Consider the following 22,848-nt stretch of genomic DNA (forward strand, 5'->3'; position numbering starts at 1 on the left):
ACATTACTAGACCAGAATATATGCCGTATGACATATGAATTTCCAATTTTAAAATTTCGAATCTTTATTTATTAAATGGCTAGTCATTATTATACAGTAATCGAAATAAAACCGCGAAAAAGATTCGCAAATTTAAATTTAAATAATAACAACAATGAAGATTAATATATTCAATTAAAATTTAAAAATCTCCCAAAATCTTTTTTGTAGAATGCTGTATTTGATTGTTTAGCCCACAAATACAGGGTGTGATTGTAAATCAGTTAACATTTTATTATCATTTTATTATCATAGGTATCGTCTTCATATACTCGAATGTAGTAAGAAAGGAATTTCATCAAGGATCCTAAGGGCGACGCCGCACTACCTGCGACACTTCAATCTGTTACGTGGTCCCCGCGTGTCCGTCGCGTCCCTAACGATACTCGCTGGCCGGGTGGGGCGCAGCAATGAAGGGGGGGAAGGAAGCTGTAGATTTAGCGGAGGGCGCTGCGTAATTGCGGAAGCAGTTACTCGTTTTCTTAAACGGCGGAACATTCATGGGGAAATGGGAGTGCTACCAGAAAATCTGGGTAATTTTTTTCCCAATGTTCCCGTTTTAACGTAATCAGAGATGTATTTAAACGATTACACAGTCATTTTCGTTACAATGATGCATTATTAACATTACAAGCCATGGAGAGTCTCAGGTTTCTAGAAGACGCATTCAATCCTACCGATCTCTTGCTGTTGGCCTCCAATAGGTACTAACCAAATTACGATTTTTGCCATCAAATACCATAAAATATTTCAACAAATCACATAACGACTTTTTATTATATTTTTGAAGTAATTATCATGGCATCATAAAACAAATATGTTTGTTCATTTTTCGAGTCCAAGTCGTGTTTATTTAACAATGTGTTTTATTTTCGTTAGTTTTTTGTAGCAAATATAAAATTTCAATGAAATGTGATAAAATGTCGATAACGTCAATTAACTTCAACCTCCGGCATTGAAAAACATTTTACGTTAAATCCACGCAACCACCATGGGAAGTGACATTTATTATTGGCATTTTCATTGCCTTCATAAATACAACCGAATAAATATATTCGTTCAGCTCGAATCAATCTGCTGTGTAGGGGGAAACTACATAAATGTTCAACGTGAAATGATTACCAACTACGAGTACCTATATCAGTACTATATAATATGACCTTTATGAAGTATGGAAGATGTATTTACATTCAAATTTGCCAAGGTAGATATGGAGGCGGTCTGTGTCTTGAAGTGCTTGTCTCGGTATCTCTGTTTGATATTATCGATACTTAAGTAGATTCTATGTACGCATTGGTGACTGGATAACTAATCCAAATGACAACTCAACACACCGTTAAAAGGTGATTCAAATCCATTTAAAGTAATGAAATTACAAACAGGTTAAATAGTTACCAACGAAACGTATTTAACCTAGATTTTGATTCATCACTTTTCATGACCGAATAACTAATCCAAATGACAACTCAACACACCTTTAAAAGGCGACATAAAGTTATGAATCAAAAACTAGGTTAAATAGGTTTTGAATGTATCTATTTACCTTTTTGTAATTTCATTACTTTAAATGGATTTGTATCACTTTTTAAAGGTGTATTGAATTGTCATTGTGTTGAATTGTCATGGAACCATTTTATATGCATTACACAAAACATTAGATGATTTTTTATAATATTCCAAGCTGTACCGCTAAATCAAAAATATGTTATAAATGATTCACTGATTGTGTTCACCATTTTTTAAAAAAACGTGGGAAGGGATCGAACGATGGGACTGATCTTTGAAAAGAATGGTTGCACGTCTAAGCCTTTCTACTCGGTGGCTTCAGTTAGTACTGGGCAAACAATTCGTTTGGAGGCACAGTCTAGTCTACTAATTGTTAGATACATTGTGTGTAGTATGAACAAATGAAATAATATGAAAAAATTAAATTTTTTAGCTTTTTATCCTTTACCTGTAAAGAGGAGACGTGAAGAATATAAGTGCTGCGATGTTTGATTGCCAGAAAGTATTGGGTCGGTTGGCGCCGGAGGGCCCTCCACTCCCGGGGTGTGGGTGTAGGGGCGGCAGAGTGCGCTCTCGTCCTGCGAGGGCTCTCGCTTCAAGCTCTGATCCTATCACCCCGGCACCCAACAACACAGTCCCCAACCTTCCAGCCGACAGTCTCCCCGTTTCCCTGCTATAATTGGGGAGGCCCAGACGGCGCGCAGACGTCGCTCCGAACAATGAACAGGAAGTAATTATCTCGTTCACTTTTTAAGATATAAAAAAAATGGTTGCCAAAAATTATCGACACTTCCAACTTTTACCTTTGCATAAAGATCTAAGCGTTCTTCGACCCGGATCATATCAGACACTTTCAAGTTTTCCCACTCTTCCTTCTTCATTCTTTCTTCAGAGCTTCCTTTAACCTAAATATTTAATTAAAATAACGTTCTTCAACATCGCTTCACAAGGATTCGTTTAACCTTTTCAGTACCGCACTTTTGTTTCCAAATATAGACCATATTTTATGGTTGATAACAACTTTAATAATTATTTGAAAAATTATGGTGTATATTTTTTTTGTTTTGTTTACTGATTAAGATTTTATTTTAATTTGTTTTTATAAGTTTTAGGACACGAAGAGTTAATTTTTATTAGCAAGAAAAAATCCTATCCCACAGACAATTGTCCAATTTAAAAATTTATTAATTTAGAGTGTAGCATTAATAAATATAAAAATAATAATTGATGTTGACGGTATTTGTTGTAGGAATAAATATTGCAACCTAGCAGAAAAAACAGACACCATTAGGAATATCCTTCTCAAGGGATACGCAAAATACGGTGCGAATTGTTTCACAAAATCTAGACACATTATTTTTTTCTTCATGTTCTTCGGTTAGAACTTTGGTATTGAAAGGGTTAATATTACTATTATCTCGTCGCGTAATTGTCGTTTAGAGCAAATAAACGTTTATTCTAAATATAAAAACTTTCCTTGGTTGTGAAATTTGATCGGTTATGGTTCAATGCTTCAAATTATCATTTATTTGTAAGAAACAAATAGCTTTTACAAAATATTCAAGTTAACTGAAGTCAAGCCACAGAAGTTTCTTATGCTAAAGTTCATTGGAAATTAAGTATTATTATCTTAAAATTAATTTTGAGTTAAAGGAAGGGGAAAGGAAGGGGAAAGGAAGAGCAATATAGGAAGAGGATAGGAGATGCTCCCGATACATTCTATATTCTCATATTAATAATTGATCGTACACAACACTTCATATCGATATTTCTTTAGGTTATTACTAAAATGTCAATGAAATTTTGTTTTATATTATGCACATACACGAGGAATTGGGAAATCACAATACCACACGGGCGTCGTGGTATTAATACTCTGATAGGTAAGTCCTCCATCATCGTAAAAGTAATATTATTATTCATATAATGATGGTTGTAGGAGAAATTTATACAATAATAATTTCCCTCCAGGCCTATGTCATCTTTGGGATGCTATGTGGAGGGTCTTAAGGAGAGGAAATTCTGGGAAAGATAAAGGTATGAGGAGTAGGTAGGAATCTAGGGATCAGTTTGTCCACGAGCAACGTATAAATGTATCCCCCCGCTTGTAATGATCTGCCCTTTTTACTTCAAACTTTTCCTTCAGTCCCGTAGGTGACTTTTCCATAAGGCTTTGGTTATATATATATCCGGGGTAGGAAGGTCCTCCCTGCCTTATTTTCTTTATTACACACCCCTTCAAGTGTGTACATCCTAGTTTGTCTACGTGACGTATGACCTTGAACGTACTCATTTCACGTGACGGTTCAGTATAAAAAGGCTTCACCGAACGTTGTGTTGGGTTTTTGTTTCTCGGTTTAGAAACCTAGTTATTTATGTATGTGTGGTATCCCTTGGTTCTTTTGAGATAGAGTGAGTTGAATCCATTACCGCTGTGTTTTAAAACCATTTTATAAACCTTATCTTCTAAGTCGCCTGCTCCCCCCCCACTAGCTACTCGATTCTACCTATCGTAGGGTAATGTGAATATAATAAAGTGTTAGATTTTATATATGTGATATACATACGATAAGTTTATGGTGTTAGTTGTCGGCGCCATCCATGTATATATTTTGGGAGGGGAAGGAGAGGAAAGGAAATGAATTTTTTTCAAGCTAAGATTGACTCCTCCTCTTACCAAACAAAACTGATGGATGATAATTTGAGCAAGGCGATCGATATCTGCGTGTCTGGATATCACAACCGGCCGGGTCTCCCCTTGTTCCAAATCGGCAACCTTCACGCCAGAATAAAGAAAACCAGGTCTCATCACCAATTTCAGGATTGCCCCAATCTCAAACACCTCCAGGAAAATCTACTTTACTGAGTGTAGAAGGGGAAAACCATGACATCCCTTGTCACGAATCTAGTCGCGAAAATGTGACACGCAAGGTCCTAAGTTACGTGCCACCTCCAGAAAACGTTGTAACTCCCACGCCGTCGGGGATTTACATCCCTTTCTAGGTCAATACATAGATAACACACGACGATCTTGTCGACATTCTGCCTGCTTATTAACGATAGGTTGTGTGCCTACTCATTCAGCCAATTATCATGTGAGATATATGTAAGGTCTACTCGATATGCCAAATTTGGGATGAGGACTGTATGTATTTTAATATTTGGTTTCAGTATTTATTTTATGAGGTTACTAGCATCCTCGTGTATTAGGTATGGGTAACTCCTACTGAATACCTATCCTCTCAGGTAGGTATAAACGGATAATTGGTTTGATTTTTGCATTTAATTTAAAGAGGCTGCCTACCTCTCGAAAGGTACCTGTTGAGAAAAGTTGTTCGGTTGGTAGTTTTATTTCGGAGATTACCATCTCCCTCTTTCGACTTTAGATTTGTTTTTGTGCATCCCAATTCGTAACTTAGAAAGTCAAATAATAGATGAAAAGTATTAAATTAGAAAGTCAAATAACAGAAGAAAAGTTTTCATTTTGTTCCGTCTGGTTGCATCCGATCGCTTTCAATTCGGGACGGCATACGCTAGCAAAACTTCCCCCTTTGACTGACTGTACCTGCGTCTTGTCCTATATATGAAAAGGTCGTTGACTCGTCTCTCGCTCACAGCTGATTGACAATGCGTCTAGCGTATCCCTTCTTATGGGAAGATTATTTGGGTTGCAGGCGTTGCAAACTCGGTTCCTGTACCTCGGTTGTATCCTATTATTAAAAGGGTCCTCTGAAATTTAATAAATAATATAAAAAAACTCACCCTGTTAGTCACCTCCAAATCCTCGTGTGAAACTTACCTGGTTACACTATATAGCTAAATCACTTTAATTTTCGACCTCCTCCCTACGCTAATAAAAGGGTAATTAAATATTCCTGTAAATAAAATTGTACCTCCCTAATCTGTTAGGATTCGAACCCACAGTTAATAATCTATTTGATTCTCTGGTTTTCGGTCTCCGTGGATAGAATGCCATCTCGCCAAATCAATAACTTAGCCCGATTAAACACTTCCTGCCTTTAAGTACATTCACTCTATTTTAAAAACGCAATCATTATTTTTATTATTTTCATGTTTTTAAGACAAGCAATCTAGTTCGAACTGTATACGAAATCACGTTTAAATCAACACAACTTTATAACACAATCGCGATTGCACAACACCTGGCGCCCCTGAGGTGGGTTTTTACAAAACGGCGCTCTACAAATTATCCAATTATTATTATTGTCATTATTATTAATTGTTTTTCCCACTGAGTCGAACCACTTTCACTTCACACAAACACTAGTTCAATAATATTTCACTTTAATTCAATATACAACAAAGCTTTCTAACACTATTTGAATTCACTAATCAACTGCAATTTCACACAACACTTCTGATTTGAATTCATTTCTTGGAGCTCCCAACGTACCCACGTTCAAGAACTGACTGCCTGTATTTTATCCCTTCCTGTGGAATGTGTTCACTTAAGGCCTGTCTGTCAATAAATCTCCCGTCGTTGTCTAAACAAAATTTTTTTTTTGAGCACGTTCGTTTCGTTTATTTTATGTGAGTGTCCAAAACATCACACGCTGCAGCGCAAGGCGATTGGTCGCAGAACCAGTTGGAGAGATCAAATAGTATTCCCAAACCAGCCTCTACCGATCTGGCGCCTGAACACACCTCACCTGATAAACTCTTGCTAAATCACCGACAGTAGCAAATCGCCATAGGTTTTGGTTATCCAATAAATGTTTCCCGGGGCTGCGGAATACAAACCCGCCTCGCAAATTGTAAGTGTTGCTGTGGTCGGGAATTACTTTTAAAAACAATAAGGTCGATACTTTTACTCGTGTAAAATAGTCAATGACAAAGTTGAAATCGATAGCCAAAGCAACTTTACAGTTTTCTGAATATTTAATATAAGTTCATCATACAGTCAATTATTTCGTTCGTAAGTGGCACTACTTTTGAAATATATTAATATTCCCCAAATGAAAAGCCCTTATTGTACATTGTTATTTTGCTTAAATTGTAATTTATTTGCGTACCTTTTGTAAAAAGAATCGCTTGTTTTCGTGGATAAGCCATAAATCATAAATCAACAATGCAAAACAATATTTTGAATTGTTTGTTTTTATATAGGTGCATAGGTAACTACAAATAAATACATTATATTTCATACAAATGTTTGAAAGTAATATTACTGTGACGCCATTAAAAACAACCAAAATCATTGTAAATATAAATCTTAGCAAATAAGCAATTTTAATTTAACTTTTATATCTATTCAACAATATTATTATTTAATTTATAAAAATATGTATTTGCATACAAGTTCTGTAATATAATTGTTATTACCCGTGACAGCTGTGTTGCCTTCTGAAGTCATTAAGTTTGATAAAGCCTTCAAAATGAAAAACAGCTGTCACCGGTAATAATAATTACACAGCAGAACCAATTTGTTTGTAAACTGAATAATAATATTATTGCATGCATAAAAAAAAATAATGGGGTTCTGCAAACCTCGATAGCAATAAATTAAATAATTTGGTTAATGGAAGAGCAATAATAACTTTAATACAAATTAATTAATAATTTGACCAGATTTTTAATAAATTATCCATATCAGTAAGTTTTCTCCGTGTAGTGTAAGTGTTTGCACTCAATCTTGCTTTCAATCTGAACTTGGATGCAAAATGACTTATTCGGAAGCTTCCTTACTCGGAAAATATTTCACTACAAGAACCAAACACGAGATGAAATATGTGTATGTATTAAAACATTATATTTATAAGGGTAAGTGTACGCACCCACAAAACTACGTACTCTAACTTCCGCTCAATTTTCCAAGCATAAAAAATAAAATTTACTTAAAAAAAAACAGATGTTTGTTATCCATACAAGAATAGCCTATTTCACTAAAAACTTTCAAGGCCCACAACGTTCTGAAACAATTGGTTATACAATAACACCCATTGGTAACAGAGGTGCGACAAATAAATAATACAAGAGTAATTTACCTGTCAACTTTTATCTTTTACGTAGGACTCACTTTACTCACACCTAGATTAAAGGCTACCTAAGGGTGCGTATAAACAGGATAAAATATTCGCGAAACGAGCTACGAATTACGGGAAAGGAACAAGCGGCGTACCGCGCAGTTGAGCGCTGGGAAATTTTGTTCTGCTTATACTCGTATGTAGCATTCAACGCTACAGAATTGAGGAATAATCACAGGTGAATCATACATTTATTTGGCGGAAACATCGCTGCGTACATTTTCCCACCGTGTAGGGTTAACCCATGTGACTCTACAAAAATAAATTCTCTTCGTAGACTGTAATTTATACATAATATATAAAAAAGACTCACAAAGTTAGGCTAGTGCCCGTATTATGGCGGAAGAACTAATGATAACAAAACGAAAAACTATTATTTTACATCTCCGTTTCATTATTCTTAATTGTGCGGTTGTCCAAGTATGGCGGTTAAAGTATTTGGGTTTCTGGGTGGTAGGCAAGTCCAGAGATGTCGTGTCTCTTTAAGTTCAGTCTTCTTCATTAACATTCTAAATAAATGAATTTTGATTAAATTTATTCCTAAATTAAGTAGACTTTCTTTAATGGTATATTTTTATAAAAATGAATTGACATTTAATTATTGAGAGAATAAATTCTTCCCACGATAACAAATTCGGTAGTAGCTGGTATATTTTAAGTTTACTTCAAGGTTGGTTCTTGCAATAATTGAATAAAATCTTTATTAAAAAAGTACTCCGTTACCAACTCAGGTAAATTCAACTGCCAGCCTGTAAAACTGCAGTTTATATATTTTATTCGTTTAAATTATGTTGTTTACCTACTTGGGTAAATTCAACTGCTAGCTGCACGCCTTTAAAACTGCAGTTCATTTATTTTATTCATGGAAATTATGTTGTTTCTGGCTGTATGAGTAAAATTAATTAACATTTCCTTATCATATTGGGAAATAATAATAAACACACATTTTTCGTCTTTTATAAATTTTTTCCCCAAATGTTTTGACACGCAAAAAGTGTTTATCAACAGACACGAACATGTTTTGTTTACAAAGCTAAGTAAAGTAAAACAGAATGGTCCATTAGAGTTTATGTGCTAGGGAAATCAGTGTGTGTTATTGTCGTGTTTCAATACAACTATTAATTTTAAGCTGGTTTATTTTTTTTAACCTCATCACAAATGTCTAACATTATCACAAAAAGATTTCAGTTAGTTTAAAATATTCATATTCAAAACATTTATATTTGAATTTCAAATGCAAAATTACGAGGTAATGAGTTCTGTGTTTGCCAGCGCAATTTGACTCACAGCACGTGACAATAATGACTGGGCTAAATAGGAAACATCTTAGAGGCAAGTCGCCAGTGGTGCTTAGAAATTGTGAACCGTAGCACTTCCTTTAGCAGAGCACCGCGCTGTGAGGCAAACCACTAAAGCGACCCGGCGCACTAACGGTGATAACTAGTGAGACATTTAGAAGCACAAAAAATATAGCAGATGAATGTCATTATCTCTACTACTTAGACGATCACTGTTGGAAATCAACATCATCAAATTTTGTTTGATGAACAGAAACAGAAGTGGCCCATAAGGTAGAGCCATTTCTAAGGCTGTGCGGCAGAAGACTAATTAATAAGAAGTATATTATTTAACTCCATTATAAAAACATAAGGAAATTCAGTGAAAAATCCTAATGGCGTAGGAAATATGTGTTCACGTCATTCAAAAATTACACGAAGAATTAATAAATCGTAATTTAAAAATGATTAAAACCATAAGAAACTTAAACGCCCTGTTGTTGGCCGGCCGCGTGCATTGATAATTTATATTTTGATTTCATTCTGACCCGTGTGGGATTGACCTTACCTTTAATAGACAAAATAGAGGTACGTATGACGTCACGCGTACCCAGTCAGATTTAGATCGGTTTGGCTGGCTTTGAAAAATGCAAACTTGAAAAATTATTTTAACCATGAAATCCAACCTAAAACCAACCTGTAAAAAAAATTGATATTTAAGATAGAAGGCAAAGGTTCAAAACAAACAAAAAAATTAAAATGGCTGGAATTTTTAATTTCATTCATTGGCAAATAAACGTTGAATTAATTATAGGCAGGTTGTTTTTGTAAAACTGACTTATTCCAATTTTCATCGAATAGACCTGTAAATGCAATATTTTTCTAAATATATTTTTAGATTACGCTGTCCTAAAAACTTCTTATTCTCATAGAAAAATAACTTAAAAATTATTGTTTCTTGCAAACTCGTCTTATTCCATCCAATGTTTCTCTAAAAACAAGCATATTCCATTTCATCCAATAGAAACAAAGCATTTGGTCACATTACAAAATGCCCACCTAGTTGATTTGTATGAAATGTGCTGTTAGTCGTGTTATATATTGTTTCAAATCAGCTTATTCCAAGACATTTGGGTGCAACGTAGGATTACTCCAAGATTGTATTTGCATATAGACTTATTTCTAACATAAATTGTAAATCTTTAGTATTCCAAAAAGGAGTACTTAAGACAATTCTTAAAGTTCCGGTTAGAAATCTGACAGAAGAAATATTTACAAACATCCAAGTCTACAATTTACAAATATTTTATTCAAAAAATATTATATTTCAGATATATCTAAATACTCCACTGCTAAATATAAATACTCAACCCGAGCAATAAGCCAAAATGTACTGATAGAGAAATATAAAATTCTGTGCTAAGAAATTATACAATGCTCTACCAAATCCAACAAAAAATAACGGTAGTGAAAATATTTAAAACATAAATAAAAACATGGCTGATAGAACAAAGTGATATTCAACATACAAACATTATGAAGACGAGGTCTAACTAAATACAAAAGTTTAAAAAAACACAGGCCGCCTCAGAACAGGTCAGGAGGACGGTAAAAAAAATATATAACTATTATAAAAACTGCAACTAATATAAAATATATTTGATATCTTATTTATTTTTAATATTTGTTTATATTTTATGACTCAAATCGAATATTAGAAATATATGTAAAATCACATATTGACTCTTGTGTAAGTTTTTTTCGATATCCCATCAAAGCGTTCAGGTGGATTATGTCAGTTTTGTAAAAATACCCTTCCTGATCACCATGTCTTCTGAATGGTATAAATTTACCCCCATTTGTCCATTATGCACATCAACGACATTTGGTACATAAATGAACAAAACATCAATCAAATTCACCGAGCGTTATTATCTACATCAGTCACTAAAGATTTAAGTGTTTTTTCAATGCCAAAAGATGATTTCACTGCATCTATAATGGTATGAATTCCGCCTTAGATCATAAATAGTATTCTCCGTGGAAAACTTTATTACGGAACATAACAATATATGACTGTACTTGCTCGCCTTCTTGAACGTAAGCCTTTCATCGGCTTTCACACCAAGGGACAATATACCAAATATACATAAATAATGTTATATTCACAAACAAAGCACTGTTCACTGAGGGATATCAACTGTAACTATTGTTTCTCACAATGTTTCACTTATTTTCACTATTCGTTCCACAAAAAGCTGTTATATACCTGCCAGATAAAAAATTACATTTACCTACGCTACTTATATACCTGCCAGATAAAAAATTACATTTTGACGGCCGGCATAGTCCAGTGGTAACGCATTGGACTGCCATTCCGAAGGTCGCGGGTTCGAACCCGGCGTGCGCAAATAAATTTTATTTGATTAATTTGTGTTATTTCACAATTAATTAATTAAAATAATATATAGTATATTTGCGGCACGTTCCAGAGTGGAAGATACTACCAGTGTCGCCCTGGTGTAAGACCAACATTCAGAATTGAAACGTTGCTCCAAATGGCTTTAGCCGTGTTTAGTGACTAGATCTGAATAGCCAGGTACTTCCCCACCTTCCTCTTTCCCTTCCCCACTTACCTTCAGCCTCACAACATCCCCCAATTGGGGATGCCATAGTCTCACTGGCTCCAGACGAGAGCAGTTGGGACTCTTGTGAGGTATTCACTATAAAAATAAAAAATAAAAATAAAAAAATCTATTTCATTACAACTACTCTCATGTATGTTATAAGTGTCCTTATATTATATATTAATTAGTTATGTTATAATTATTTTGACAACCAAAATCTTCATAAATTAAGGTATAATCTCTGAATGTAACTGTAATTGCTTCTAGAATCACAATACCATAAGCGAAGCTTTAAAAACACCTATATTTTGTGCTGCTAGATGAAACTAATGAATTATAAAACTTGGAAAACCTGTAATCAAGTATTGATAGATGTAATATATTAGGAAACAACAGGCAAAGTCAGGCACTAAAGCTATAAATAATAAAACGATAATCTGAATGTTTATTTTTTTACTTGGTGTCTTTGTTTTCAGGGCGCACAGTGGGTATTGTTAGAGACTTTTTGTCATACAAACAGTCCTCCTCAAACCTCTTTCTTTCGCTTTCAGAAAACCCTCTCCTCCGCTGAACAAAATATCGGGGATAAATCCACTCTCGGCCGAATTACGAAGCTTGAAGAGAAATATTACATTTGGTACTCATCTGGTTATTCTTTGACAAAATGTTTGTCGCCGTTTTAACATTGAGAACATTACATATTACAAGAGCCTTACTTTATATTACAGACATTTTTATATAATATGAAGTGATACTAAAATGATTTTGTAATTTTTAATTAAAAATATACATTGATTAGAATTTCCAGTTAGATTTCCATTACAATTTAGCTTTAGCGAAGGAAGGAATGTCTGCAGAACATACATTTATGAGGGTGAAAAAAGAAGTCAACTGTCGCATCAAAGCTAGATTTTCATGAAATGATAATTTGTTACAAATGCTTAAGAATATCAGAGATGATTTAGATGAAGGCTTTTGAACTAAACATAGGTGTGTGGCATTCCATTACTCCGCCTACCCCTACATGAAGTGGGACAGGGGTTAGTTAGTAAGTTAGTTAGTAGTTACGTTTCCCCACTCAATAATAAGATTCGTTTTGATTAATTAATGTTGAACTCTCCGGCTGCTAATCGATTTAGTATTTAGATTAATTTGGTTTAGTTAGACGAAATGGCAAGAAACGCCACAAGAACACCCTCGTTATGATTTACAGTATTTACACCATTCCAACAACCCGTTGGGGAACCTGCATCATTGTCAGGCCTTAAGTAAACCTGCAAGTGACTAATACAAGACACCAAAACTATTCATACAAACTTTCGACTGCACATAACTTAAGCTAGAAAGCATAAAATACGGTTTTATTGTCTCAGCAAAACTTGAAAGGTCATCATGAGACTTACTCTTTTTTCCTTGGGGTTTTTTGTATGACAAAGCTTTTATTTAAGTTTGTAAAATCATCGTTTCCTTAAAAATATTAATTTAACTGATATAAAATAAGATGCCATATTATTTTATATTTTTAGATCTTTTAACAAAATTTTAATTCCTTTAAAAACTTGGGAGATGATTGAAATTGTCTGTATATAAACTTGTTCGCTTTTTTGATGTCCCTAAATGAGTTTTAAGATGACAAAAGACTCTAATAACGGAAGTCACATTAATGTACATAATTTATTTATTATGATAATATATATATTTATAACTCATATCGCTAATATTGTCTTCAATAATTTAAAAAAAATAATAAAATTTTCTTTAGCACGCCGGCATTTGAACCCACAACCTCCAGCTTGCTAGTCGAAAGCCTTACGCCTCATAACTCTACTATTAAATTAAACATAATTAAAATTCATGTGAGGATGCGATTATTTATAAAAAAAAATTATTATAATTTTTTATTTGGTGATTAAGAAATTTGAAAATAATGTTGAGTATTCTACTTATCAAAATAAAAGAGATAAATATGTACTAGTTTAATAATTATTATTGAGGTATAGTAAATGCTGGTAATCATGAACGATGGTTTAGGTAAGTTCTCGCTGCAAATTGCAGCCCATTAGTCTGAGGTTCGCCGGCCGTGATTTAAGGACGTGATTATTAAAGCATTTTTCACCCAAGGACTCAATATTTTTCAAATTAAGGAGCAAAGGTTGCCGTGTATTTTTAGCAGAGCGTGGGATATTAATATTTCCAAATAACAGCGGGGATGTTTTTTCATTACGGGGTAAGTGAACGGCGCACGTAAATAAAGGTGGAAAAGAAGATGTGAAATTTCAGTATTAATAATTTTCATTATATTTACTTTTATATCGAATACAAATATTCCACTAGCAGATAAAACATTAATTAGTCAATTGTATATTATTATTTTTATGTTACGTCGTTGCACATTATGGATTCATGTACATTCATTGATTAATAATTTAAGATTTATACACTTGGTTGATTGATCTAATATGCTTAAGGCGAAGCACTACGTCGTGTAATATTTTAAATTGAGCCGCTATCAATAACAACCCTGGCGATAGATGGCGATAGGGTTTTAATTCCCGCTTAACACCACCCGCCTGTTTTGATTTATGCAAGAAAAAAACATGGCCAAAAAGTGCCTTTTATTTTATTTTCTGTATGTTCAGGCATAAATATTTAATTTTTTTCGATAATTTTATAAATAACTTAATTTGCCACATTATACAATAAAATCATAACCGAAAATGGGTTCGTAAGTAAGAGATTTTGAACTTTAAAGCAGTTTTCATAGGCCTTTATATTATTTTTTTCTGGGCTTATAAAAATACTTATCTGAAAAAATACTCGATTATTTCAAAGGCCAAGATGTATTCTACTCGCAGTGTTTAATTAAAGCATCTGAAACATTTCTAGGCGACCAAATTTTCAAACCAAAAACACATGATTTTGCATTACTACGTATGGCATCGCCTTAAATAAAATAACTCATTATCAATAACAATGAAGCAGTCATCTTGATATTGCATTATGTCTTAGTAATATTGAAATAAATGTTCCCAATTCCTATTGTTTAAAAGATTATAGCATGTTTTACCTCAATGAATTTAACAATCATCAATTTGGGTCATCTGACTAGTATCCGAAAAAATCCACATAATAACAATTCAAGTCACCTGAATAAAGTGATGAAACAAAAACTACGTTAAATAAGTTATGTAGGTTTGGTTTACACTTTAGTTATTTAATGACTTTATTTATGGTGTGTTAAAGTGTCTTTGTGTTGAGTTATCTTGTCAGAGTTTTTTTGCAAATTTGTGTACGTGTCAGTATATTAATTGAGTTTTTATAACTGGATTGTACTCATGCAAGTGAGAACATTTGTGAAAACCTGTAAATATTAATAAATAAAAACAATTTATAATTGGAATTTTGTAATGTTTTGGATAAAATTTGTATTAGTTTTATATGAAAATCCCCAAGAAGTAATTCCATAACGGATAGTGGATTCAGCCAAAGATAAGTAGATTAAGATTATAAAATACTTAATAAGATAAAGTACAATTAGTAGTTCTACCAATTGAAATTTTTCTTATCATGATGAAAAATTATTACTGGATACATTATTTGTTTTTATATGTAATAAAAGATTTGGTTTGATTTTTAGTTCATCTGCACCATTTATTGGGTTGTTTGAATAATATTGGTATTTTGACTAATGGATGTTTTTTTTTGGTTTTTGCAGGTCAGGCGGAGGCGGCATGTTTGGTGATGTCAACATTTCCGCTATACTGGATTCTTTTAGCGTCAGTTATGACAAAAGAGTAAGACCAAACTATGGAGGTGAGTTGTTAAACATTTTAATACAATTATTGATGTACTTTATTCATTAAGTCACGAATCTCTTAATTTGAACGAAATTTAAAAGTAAAAATTGACCGTTCAAATGGCACGATCATTTGGACCAAATACTTTCTTCAGAATTTTAACGTATAAATTATTTAATCCGTCGAAATTGAATTTGTTTATAAAATTTTTCTAATGCTTGTGCGAAGTTTCCTTCGATTACAAATGTACCCCGTCATGTACGACAATTAAAAGCGAGCGAGCACATACTCGTATACAATATAATAATATGATAAAGTACATCTGGTGGCCCCGAGGCTCTGGAAAGCACACAGAAGAAGCCACGCTCCAGGCCGGCGAGCCGTGCGGATAGTGGGATGGCGGCGCAGGGTGCGCAACTTTCGGGGCAAGAGCCGATCCGAAAAGGTTTGGCAAAACCAAATTTCCCGGCTGCGTTAGGCAGGCTGCGCTCTTCCCCGGATCGATTGTTTGACGTCAGGTTGCTAAGCGACCGCCCAGCCTCCGGGTCAGACACTCTCTCTTTTATCCGTGAGTCATTTAGGCCTATACATGCGCGCGGCGACAAGAAACGAGCCGAGCAACCCGAATCTCGTAGCAGTGGTACCATCTGATCGCAACTTTCAGCGGAGCTTTATTCGTTCACATTGCCCCTTTCTTCTCGGGAGCTCGGTTTGCTTTCCCTAACACGTGTCACCGTGTAGATTAGGTCTATTTCTCACGCAAAAAGAGACAGAGCAGTATCTCTTACTCTCAAACTTTGTAGTCATCCCGTTCCCGCTTGCTCCGTCTCGCTCCTTCCTGCCAGAATGTTTTCGTTTATCAGGAATTATCTTTCGTTCGGGGATAGGAGGCTCCGGGAAAATACCTAGCAGACCCGGGTCAGTAATATGACGGGAGGGAACTCATTCCCACCTGCTGACGCGGGGAGAGATTAATGGGCCGATTCTTCGCGAACTTCTCCAATACTGCGAAATCACGGCCGCGGGGAAAATGTACACAAATATTATTTAGGAGCTTTGCTTAACTTTTAATTGTTTTATTTGTATCAATCTATATAAATTAATCAATAAATAAAAACACTTCAAAATGTACCTAGAGGTTATTCACATCAATCGGCACTTTCTTCTTTTATTCACATCAATTGTATTGCATAGTGCTACCAAAGTAAGGAACTCGAGCAACTAATCGGAATCTAAGTTGTGCTGTCAGACACGCCACCACTTTATAGTTTTTATTTGTCGGCTCAAGCGATCGCTAAAAATAGGGGAGTAGTTTACGCTTTCACCTACATTTTCCTGCGCGGCCACCCCATCACCCGACCCGACCCCTCGTGGTACATCCTGGAAGCACCTGCAAGCCCAAGTGCACTAGGCCAGTCGGGGAGAGAAATCAAATAATAACAACTCAGCCGAGCTCGTGAGCTGCGTGGGGGAGAATTGGAGCATTATTTCATGACGTGGTTACTTTATTCTGACGTGAGTTAGGGGTTGTTGCAACAACAACTTAATGTTGACTGTGGGCGGGACTAGCACCTGCTGGCTGGGTTTCCCATCTGCGTCTCGAAGAGCTCAGGGTCAGACTTGAGGTGTGGTCTTTGTTGATTTGCAGGTCCACCGGTGGAGGTCGGGGTCACGATGTACGTGCTATCAATCAGCTCGCTGTCAGAAGTCAAAATGGTACAGCCACTACACAATCTGTGCATCACCATTCAATAATAGACCTAAAAAGTTTATAAAATATATACCATCCGCTTCTTACTTACCCGTATTTTGTATTTGAGTTTTGTAAATGTTCGAGTAAATTAATTTGTTTAACAACATACACAACACACCTACTACATACATAGACACACACGTTCATTTTACTCATTTACACGTTGACCACGTGAGATAATTGTTGTATAAATCAATCGTTTCTTATAGTGGAACCCAATTATTCCTGACTGGCTTAATATTTTACTAAAGGACACAGAAATCGTCAAAATATACTGTTTCAAACAATAATTTCAACTTTTACCATCAATTTACAGTTCTTTACAGTTTCTTTGCTGTCTTACACTCATACATCCACCACTCATTAACCCAACTACATAATATTCAAATAGTAAAAAAATAATGAGCTCATCTTCAGTTGAAAAAAAACACACGTGCCATGTACATAGACGCATGAAACGACGCGATATTAACAAGGATACAGTGTTTTCTTGGTGAATTTCTTTTGTGTCCCTTTAGAAAACTCCTCTTTACATACCACAATTCTCACTTTCTCAAAGAAATAAACAAGTTTTATAACGGAAAGGGAAAGCAGGATGTACCTCGTTGCCAAGGCAGAAAACAAAATCAGCCATGCCGAGCGCGCAGCCATCTTTCCCTTTCCGCGCGTGTGACACACAGCCTCCCACTGTAGAGCAGTAGTGTTGCATGCGCCTGCTGACATGACACGGTAGCGGGCGAGCTCCGACGCGAGCGAATCCACACCATACACCCCTCCCGATCTCGTCCGAACACTGCCTTATGTTCGTCCTGGTTCTGTGCGTCTCGCCTTGTCGGTCTCCTGACGCTGCTCACTTTTCAGGATCCTCAGAGCAGGCGATGGGCAACGTCACTGTCACTACTTTGATTTGGTTTTCATTCGTCGGAACAATGTCGGGTAGCCCTAAAAGTGGCCCTATGTAGCTGGTCACCCATGATATGTACACGAAGACGATTATGCTTTGCAGGTCCTCCGGTGGAAGTGGGTGTCACCATGTATGTGCTCTCTATCAGCTCGGTGTCCGAAGTGCTTATGGTACTCACTCTCAATACTCATCTTCAATTTAAATAAGTTCTTCATCCGCCGATTATCGTAGAGTGCAAGTTGTAGCATGGTTGTCATATTACGTTGCCATGTCGTCCTCGGAGGAGCCCTCCGCTGCATCAGTGTTCTATACATGCAACAGGTTGCACACTGCTTTATGTTTTTACTTCATTTTATTTATTATTTAACTCATTGTCGTTCTCGGCATCGTGTGGTTGTTGGCTGTCAAATGGATTTTATTCCAAATCCCTTTTATGTTTCACAAATTCTATTAATACTAAATATTCTCCTGCGTGACAAAATTTCAGAAACGAAATCACATTTTCCTGGAGAACTATTTAGAATTTTTAGACGCTTTGTCGAGAAACCTCTCTTAGTTTCGTGTTGAAGGGCTTTTCAGGAATGCTGTCGCAGTGGAGGAAGGGAACCATGTATCGTTCCTCATCGCAGTCCTGAATACCAGACTGTGTGCATGGCCAGTCTTTCTTGGCCCAAAATATACTAAATGCTTTGACATTGCATTCATACCGTACCTACTCATATCTAATGGCTAACTTACTTTACATCATTTTCCAAATCAGATTTCTACATCGAAATCTTTTCGGTCAAATGCAATGCCAAAGCTGGCCATCAAATATTATGTGTTCATTAACTGTTTTTTTTCTCACCGGAATAATTACAAAAATACAACTGTTCACATTTGTCACCGAATGTTGAATTTTGATCTTGTTTTTAAAAGGCTTTTCTTTAATCCAAAAAAAAAATACATACAGTCTATCTCAAACGCTTTCTCCAATAGTAATGCAGTTAACACAGTTACTCTTCCCAAACTGTAAAAACTGCAAAGTTCAACATTCTTCCGGCAAACGAACCAGCTATTTTTGTTAGTAGTTTTGCTGTGGTTGTATAATTATTGTTTTGTATTTGCTGTACGTTCAGTTCCAAATTGACTTGGAACACTGAATCGGTCTTGATATAAATGTTGTCATGTTGTGTTGGACATGTCGATGTTATGGACCAAGTGACCCTTGGTTACTGGTTGTACACTCGCGGTCTTTCACGCTATCTGAAGGCTAATTCCTAGTATTCAGTCGTCTGCAGACGATATCCAAGTATCGCGATAGAGATCACCGGAGCCTAGCTCCCCGGTGTTCCAAGTGTTTGAGACTGTATGTGCCGCTTAGGGGAACCGGTGAAGGACCCCGAGTGGAAACCAAATCAAGGTCAAACGAAGGTCACAGCAGGACGTGACCCATTGCCCGCCTGCCATCATGTAAAGTGAATTGCCCTTTGTTACTGACTGACCCTGCATACTAGCGTGACTAGAGCCAACCACATAGTCCTCGCTGCGAGCACTTGTGCTGCTAGCTCGTGTCACCTATCGTTGTACTCTTCCACCCACCCAACCAACCAAACTACCCATCTATTTCTGTCCAAGATGACGGTCAGAAGCCAACAGAGTGGCTAGAACCGAGCGCAGTCCTCTCTGCGAGGGCTTGGCCGCGAGCTCGAGTCACCTGCCGTAACCCTAGTCACAGACAGCGTGACAGGGCCGGGCACGGTCCTCGCCGCGAGCGCTAGTTCTGTAACTCGTGTCACCTGTCCTTGTTGTCCTTACCCGCTATCACCATATTACCTCTGTGGAGTTGGTCAAGTGTCACGGTTGACACTATTGCCGTACGTATGGAAGGACGCTCACACCGACCAAGGCGATAGTGCATGAATGTTTCTACCTCGCTTACTTTTGTTGCTTCATGTAGTTCCTTTTTTTCATCCCAAGTGCATATCCTTTTATACTTAGTACAATTTCCATGCCTTTTTATTTTTCTATCTAGAATTATGTATTCCGTGAAATAATGATATTCGAATCATTCACGCAGTTTGAAGTGGTATAACAATATAAATATTCAAATTACTTACACAAAACATTCGATGCGTCTAAATCTTTAGCGCATTTAAGAATGTGCTTTACTTTAAAACAACACAAAATGCTTTTTGATATTGCATCATCTTTTCAGCATCTAATTTGATAATATTATGATTAAAATACTATGTAACGTATATCCACTAGTTCATTTTTGGCAGAAACGGTTTCGCCACCAAACCGATCCAAAAATGGCCGTAGCAGAGAGAAACTAACTAACTAACTAACTGCTCTGTTAATAACTCCATACACATTGAAATAAATTCAATAGTGTTAAGAATAATAATATCTTTAAAATCCACCATAAATGAACTGCTCTTAAAATAAACTAAGTTTTTATAACTAAAAAAATTTTCTTCGTAGTCTACAATATAACGAATTTCATCCTTCTCTGTCTTGAAATATTCCATCCTATCTGTTTAAGTTAAACCTTGTATAATAATGCCTGGTTAATCCTATCCAATTACTTAATTCGAAAAGTTAAATACGTTCCCTAATTCGTGGCTTTATCTACACGTTACCAACCTAATTAATATATAGGTAAGAAACGTTATGTGTGTATAAAAGAGGTATCTAACATCATTAAAAGCAAACAAAAACCGTAAACAGTAAACCTATTTATGTGTAGTCATTCGTAAAGCAATACTATTTTAGAACTATGGATATTTTTTAATAGATTTTGAAAACTTTTAGAGACGCTTGTAATCTGGGAATGAAGTTTTCTTGAAACGTTTTCATATTTGTGGGCAAACTATAGTGAACAACTTAGTAGTTGTTAGTGCGCTTAACTTGGGGAAGTTGCGCTGCACCGCGCTGTGCCATAATCCATCATGTCTACTTGCCGCCCGGAATAAACTCGCTACGATCTATACACTATCCACCATTCAATCTTTTTGTTTTGTAAGCACCCAAATGGGCTTTTACATATTAAAACACACTTAGCAGCAAGAGAGGTGTAAATAATTTGCTCCTGAGTATTATTAGTAAGAATTTTTCAGTGATTAAGTTTTACCTAAACTTTAATGTATCATTGTTAACTCAGGTCATATAAATATTTATTTATCGTGCTATTTACATACATGATAGTTATTAAAAGTCAAAGTACCTTGTATAAAGAAGAGAGAATATAAAAATTATTAGATATTTATATATATATAACTAAACAAGACAAAAACAAAAAACCTGTTATACAGTGACTTCGTTAAAATATGCAATTCTAAAATAATCAATTAACAAAGCTTTATACTTCATTAAAGGCTTATCAAAACATCAGCTATTGTAGCATAAGAGTTACCAATGGTGTGAATTGTAGACTGAAACTGTAGTATAATTTTCATAATAATACATACTAGGGAACCTTGATCTAATGGTACGAATATGAAGGTGCATCAACATTAATATATCAGAACTATCTAACTAATAATTTACAATTTTGTATAAAAAATATAAGAAAAAAAATTAGTCTTTTGTCAAAAATCATAAATCTAAAATTAATGCACTTTAAAAATTTGTGTTGGACTCTATCAATGATATTAATGCGATTATGAAAGAAAGGTGTACAAATTTTAGAGCTATATTCAAGAATGCTTCTAAAAAAAGATGTGAACAGAATTTTTAAGGAGAGAATATTTTTTAAAACCAAAAATTTTCATAACGATTTTAGCTATAAATGTTATATGAGATGCAAAGCAGAGTTTCTGATCAAAAATGATGCCTAGGTCAAGAATTTTGACTAAAAGGTTATAATCAACATTACACAATGAATAATTATATATTATTGGAAGTTTAATTTTGTTGAACCTCATAACACGGCATTTGTTAATATATGAAGTTTATTGCCAGAATTCCAATGAAAAAATAATTAGCGTTCTCTTGCAAGATTATGCAATCGTACACATCATTAATGACTTCAAACAGCTTCATATCGTCAGCAATGAGTAAATCTTCAACACTGTAGTAAATGTTGGTAGATACGATAAATGTGATGAATAGGATAAATAACAAAGGTCCCAGGTGAGAGCCTTGGTTGAAGGGATATAATATTATAGCCCGCTTGTATTAACATTCTTTAGATCAGTCACTATTACCAACTACATACAATCGAGAATCTAAAATTGAATGAATTTGTTCTGATATAACAATTGTGACATTAAAATAGATTTTTGGAGCATTGAATGATTTTCATTGTTACATGAAAGACAATACCGTTAAGTAAATCAGAACCTTCTATTATTACCATTATTTTTGAATAATTATTCCAACGGTTTACTACAAATATTTAAAAAACTTAAACATAATTAAATTTATTGTGGGTACGTGTATCCGGCCCACATTGTTTAATTTGTTTGATTTAACTAGAAATCACTTGTAATGTTATTACCAACTTCTGCATAGTTGTGCGTTGAGCGTTTATTTCAAACAATAATGTTCATAGCTGAACCTCAAACACAGATACAATTGAATGTTTCATTGGAGCACAACGGAATTCAATAACATGTAAAACTTTGCATTTCCATTCATGTGGAAATTTAATTCTTGGAACAATGAAACTGTTATAATTGAATTATTTTTGTTCTTTATTTATAGATAAAATATAAAGTGACTGGCGTTAACATTTTTTACTGTTTACTTACTGAAATCACATATTCAATCAGTCATAAATAGTTCAGTTTAACAGAATGATGCGCAGCACAAACATATACTGGTTGTTAATATGGAAGATTAATAAAACAATATATCATTTAAGAAGAATATAATACTAATAAATCTAAAGGAAACATGAAAAAAAAACAAAACAT

General features: G+C 35.0%; 1 protein-coding gene across 2 annotated transcripts in view; it reads left to right on the plus strand.

Annotated features, from left to right (window-relative positions):
* The window catches only part of Rdl (Resistant to dieldrin), a 198,510-nt gene that overhangs the window by 90,730 nt on the left and 84,932 nt on the right, over positions 1 to 22,848 (plus strand). For both annotated transcript variants that reach the window (XM_089646115.1, XM_089646116.1), the window contains exons 2-3: positions 15,209 to 15,306; positions 16,939 to 17,006. In XM_089646115.1, the coding sequence (XP_089502241.1) occupies positions 15,209 to 15,306; positions 16,939 to 17,006 (166 nt within the window). The remainder of the gene's footprint in view (positions 1 to 15,208; positions 15,307 to 16,938; positions 17,007 to 22,848) is intronic.

This window comes from Hesperophylax consimilis, chromosome 23 (genome assembly GCF_061612785.1).
Source record: "Hesperophylax consimilis isolate HC1 chromosome 23, BYU_Hcon_1.0, whole genome shotgun sequence".
Classification (NCBI taxonomy): domain Eukaryota; kingdom Metazoa; phylum Arthropoda; class Insecta; order Trichoptera; family Limnephilidae; genus Hesperophylax; species Hesperophylax consimilis.